The sequence below is a fragment of the Jaculus jaculus genome, chromosome 1 (assembly GCF_020740685.1).
Source record: "Jaculus jaculus isolate mJacJac1 chromosome 1, mJacJac1.mat.Y.cur, whole genome shotgun sequence".
Classification (NCBI taxonomy): Eukaryota; Metazoa; Chordata; class Mammalia; order Rodentia; family Dipodidae; genus Jaculus; species Jaculus jaculus.
This window is the reverse complement of record NC_059102.1, coordinates 176986485-176991642: the sequence shown is the minus strand read 5'-3', so window position 1 is coordinate 176991642 and position 5158 is coordinate 176986485. Positions and strand designations below refer to the sequence as shown.

At 40.9% G+C, this 5158-nt stretch overlaps 1 protein-coding gene across 1 annotated transcript; it reads right to left on the bottom strand.

Annotated features, from left to right (window-relative positions):
• Window positions 1–713: 713 nt before the first annotated feature.
• LOC101596016 (olfactory receptor 142-like) lies at window positions 714–1652 on the bottom strand. Its single transcript, XM_045142097.1, has one exon. It carries the CDS (start codon window positions 1650–1652, stop codon window positions 714–716), a length of 939 nt encoding a protein of 312 aa, XP_044998032.1.
• Window positions 1653–5158: the final 3506 nt, after the last annotated feature.

Below are 5158 nucleotides of genomic sequence, written 5' to 3'. Positions count from 1 at the left end.
TGAAACATTTCTCAAGTTTTTCTCCTTTGTACCTTGATGCAGCTGGGTAGGAAGAAAGCTCCAAAGGCTTTATAGCAGAGTAGGGTACCTATGAGGAAGAAAAACTAACTGAATACTTCAAAGTAGAGAGTAGAGAATACAGTATTCTCAACAAAAATAAATGCTGTGTTAGATGATAATATATCTACAACTGTAAACTAATCATTACACATTATATACATCTATTGAAATATTATACTATACACTACAACAATGAAAAATGACCATGTGTGATTGAAAGCTACATGTTTTGTAAAAGGCCCTTGCATTTGCACTTGATATGAAATTTAAATTAGGTTAAACCAACAACACTATAGAAACCCATGCAGCCAAGCAAACTCAACATGTCACTGAAAAATATTTCAGTTCTGTCCCAACATTATGCCAAGATACAAGGAGCTTTTTAGAAGGATAGCATTAGAAAAATTAGTTTTCATTGCTATCATACTTAAATTATATATCAAAAAAAAAAAAAAAAAAAACAGAAGCTGGTCATGGTGGTACACGCCTTTAATCCCAGCACTCGGAAGGCAGAGGAAGGAGGATCACTGAGTGTTCGAGGCCACCCTGAGATTACATAGTGGGCTAAAGTGAGACCCTACCTTTAAAAAAAAAAAAAGAGGAAATCACACATCAACAAAGACCTGGGATTTCTAAAATCTGCTTCCAATTTCTTAGCTCTCCTTTAACTCCACCTTTGAGGTATTTTTGACCCACAACCTTCTTATGGCATTTTTCACCTCTGCATTTCTGAGGGTATAGATAATGGGGTTCAGCATGGGGGTGATGACCATGTAGAACACAGCCACGAGCTTGTCCACAGTGAAGGTAGAGGAGGGTCTCATATAGAGGAAGATGGCAGGTCCAAAAAACAAGATGACCACGGCGATGTGCGAGGCGCAGGTGGAGAGGGCCTTGCACCTGCCCTCTGCAGAGCGCTTCCTCAAGCTCACCAGGATGATGACGTAGGAGGTCACCAAGATGAGCAGTGAGAAGACAGAGATTAAGCCACTGTTGGCCAGCACAATAACCCCCTCCACAAAGGTGTCCTTGCAGGCCAGCTTGAATAATGGCTGCAGGTCACAGAAGTAGTGGTCAACCACACTGGGACCGCAGAAGGGCAAAGGGATGGTGATGACAATCTGGATTATGGAGTGAATAATGCCCCCCCGCCAGGAGCCAGCCACCAGCATGTGACACAGTGGATGACTCATGATGTTCGTATAATGGAGAGGCTTGCAGAGGGCCACGTAGCAGTCATAAGCCATCACCACAAGTAAGAAGATCTCAGCAACCCCCAAGAAATGGAAGAAGAAAATCTGAGCCAGGCAGCCCCTCAGAGAGATGGTTTTAATCTTGGAAAGTAAGTCAGTGAGGAACTTAGGGACAACAGTAGAGGAGTAACAGATCTCCACCAGGGACAGGGAGCTGAGGAAGAAGTACATGGGGGAACGCAGGCTCTTACTGATGCTGACTGTCACAACAATGAGACCGTTGCCCAGCACTGTGGCCAGGTACACAGGGAGAAACAGCACGAAGCACACCTTCTGCACCTCTGGGTCCTGGAAAAGGCCAGTGAAAATTAGCTTAGTCACGTTGTTTGCACTGGCCATGATTTAACATAATTTTCTGAACAACAGGTATTGAAAACCTGCAAAAAAAAAAAAAATCAAAGATTTTAGTAGGAATTAACTTCATTTGAGGCACTCTAGGGAGCACAAATTGATTTGCTGTACACTTCATATTTCACCTTTTCTTAAAGTATTTTTTGATAATTTGTTTACAAGCAGAGAGACAATTGGCATGTCAGGGCCTCCTGCTACTGAAAACAAATTCCAGACGCATGTGCCACTTTGTGTATCTGGCTTTATGTAGGTCCTAGGGAATTGAACCGGGGCTGTCAGGTTTTGCAAGTGAGTGCCTTCAAGCACTAAGCAATCTCTCTAGCCCCCTACTCCATTTTACTTTAGCCAATATGTTCTCATTTAGCAATAATTATTAGCAATATAAACCTTCTGTTTTATTTTATTTTGCTATCAGAAAATTGAAATCCAGAGAAATGTTTATTTACCCAACATAAAAAAAAATGACAGTTCTAGGGCTGAAGATATGGTTCAGTAGTTAAGGCACTTGCCTTAAAAGCCTAAAGACACAGGTTCAATTCCCAGTCACCCATAAAAAGCCAAATGCGGGCTGGAGAGATGGCTTAGCGGTTAAGCGCTTGCCTGTGAAGCCTAAGGACCCCGGTTCGAGGCTCGCTTCCCCAGGTCCCACGTTAGCCAGATGCACAAGGGGCCGCACGCGTCTAGAGTTCGTTTGCAGTGGCTGGAAGCCCTGGTGTGCCCATTCTCTCTCTCTCCCTCTATCTGTCTTTCTCTCTGTGTCTGTAGCTCACAAATAAATAAATAAAAAATGAACAAACAAAAAAACAACCCAAATGCACAAAGTGGCACATGCACCTGGAGTTCGTTTGCAGTGGGTGGAGGCCCTGGTGTGCCCATTCTCTCTACCTCTCTCTGCTGGTAAAGCAATATTTTTTTAAATGGCAGTACTGGGCTACAGAGTTGGCACAGCAATTAACATTCCACTAAGGCCACCACAGGCAATGCACCCCACCACAGGTGAGCACACGGGACTCCAGGAGGGCATACACACATGCATGCATAACACACACACATGTAAAAGAATGATAGTACAAGTGAACTTTGGAAAAGTTAAATTGTATGACTAAGTATTTCATCACAATTTTTAAAATTTTGGATTGAACATTGAGAAGTAAAGAATGAATTAGTAAAGAATATAAAGTAGCTGGGCGTGGTGGTACATGCCTTTAATCCCAGCACTTGGGAGGCAGAGGTAGGAGGATCGCCGTGAGTTCAAGGTCACCCTGAGACTCCATAGTGAATTCCAGGTCAGCCTGGGCTAGAGTGAGACCCTACCTCGAAAAACCAAAAAAAAAAATAAATAAAATTAAAAAAAGGATATAAAGTAGCATAGATGTACACATCATACAATAAAGATCAAAGACCTTGAGAAATATGATGATTATTGGTGTATGACTGCCTAAAAACAATTCTTTTGAATTACAACAAAAAATAAATATAAACAAGTTCATTTCATAAACAATACAATGGGAAAATATTAACTACCTGAGAAAATTTAATAACACCAATATAAAAATCCTAACTGGGCATGGGGATTCACACGTATAATCACAGCACTTTGAAATCTGAGGCAAAAGGATCATGAGCTCTATTTCAGCCTAGGTTACATAATAAGTCTCTGTCTCAAAAAAAAAAAAAAAAAGGCAAGGAAGAAAGGAAGAGAGGGAGGGAGGAAAGGAGGAGAATATATCTTAGTAGAAAATGGACAAATAATATAAACAACATAGACAGTAAATGCACAAATGAATAAGTAAAAAGATCAATATGGATATGAAAGGATGTTAAGCCTCACAAATGGTCAAGTAAATGCTCATAAAATGTATTTCCTATGTTTTACTCTATGTACAGGGAGAGTTAGTAAGGACAAGAGATGGTGAGGGTGAATGAGTTAGGGTCACTCTCATGTTCTCTTGAACTGAGAAAAAAACAAAATCAACACATTAACAATAAGTAGTGACCACCAACCAAGCCCCTCCCATAACTATAGCAGAACATTCACTGGCCCCATTCTATACAGGTCTTATACAGGTAAATCACAGATGCTCTGAGTTCCTGAATGCAATGACAATGTCAGGTCTATTGAAATGGTTGTCAGGGAGAATCATTCTCTTCCATGTCACAGCCACTAGTAAGTGATAAGATTAAATTCAAGCACAGTGGGACTGAGGGTAATGTGGGATACATATCATTAAAATTGTGTGTGTGTGTGTGTGTGTGTGTATAAAAATGTCACCAGATGTTTTCCCTTTAATCCCAGTACTCAGGAGGCAGAGGTAGGAGGATTATGGCAAGTTCAACTCCAGCCTGGAGCTACACAGTGAGTTCCAGGTCAGCCCAGACTATAGTGAGACCCTAACCTGAAAAAAGGGGGGGGAGGACATCAAAAATTAAAAGAGGTGTAACATTAAAAGTTCACAATGACAACAACCCATAGGTTATTAAATAAAACTCCCAGTGACAGGTGTGCAATACCTCTCTATTACTTGTTGGTCAGGTCGGCCACAGAGGACCTTTAAAACAATATAGGCTATTGACATTACTCTTGGTTTCCCATTAAAACATGATAAGCCCCAATTGATAGACAAAACATGCTGCAGTTGTAAGACACAGATAAATCAAACTGTTGACGAGCTTTCCTCTTGTGGAAGGTGCTACTCAGGCTGCTAGGAAGAAAATTCCTCAAGAGTCTTACCCAACTGTGTGCCTAGTGTTCAGTACAATCAACCTGCCAGACAAGATGTGCCCACTGGTACTATAGTGGCATGACTGCTACAGGGGTAAAAATGTGACTGGATCTAAGGGAAATTCATTCCTGCTACTGTAAATCTAATCAAAAGCCCATAGTTGGAGTATTCATAAGCAAAACAGGGAAATATCCCCAATATTATTGCTAAATAGACATTTTTGAAACTACCCTTTATATATTTATGCTTATACCCATAGATTCTCAGCTTTAATCAGAGCAGCTTCTTATTGCAATGTACTTGAGTTAATGCAAACATGCATATTTGGTCAAAGTACTGGGTATAAGTCTATTGAGTGCCTGGGCCTAAACATGGCATCTGTATCACCCATTCCAATGCTCAGGGAACATCACAAAAGAGAGGGCAGAATGTCAGAGTCTGAGGATAAGAGGGAGTGCTCTAAAACTCTCTTCTTGATATGACATAGTCATTACATTCATAAGCTCACTGCAGCTGTGACTTCTTGCATAACTGGGTCTGCTAACAATCCACCATTAGTATGTGATGGGGCTCAGATGACCTCAGCTCTCCCTAAAAGGACCTATTTGCAGTTAATGGTTGTGGGGGAAGAGGAGTCATATTCTTCAGTACTAAAGTAACTGATAAGTTTCCCATTCTCTAGTAAATTACCTCCTCCCATCCTCATATAAGCAACCCTAATTAACCCTCGTGGGTTATCAAAAATAATAATAAAGTAGGAAGGGAATTAAT

Excerpts from the sequence above, each read along its gene's own strand:
- LOC101596016 (XM_045142097.1), bottom strand. The coding sequence starts at position 1,652 with ATGGCCAGTGCAAACAACGTGACTAAGCTAATTTTCACTGGCCTTTTC.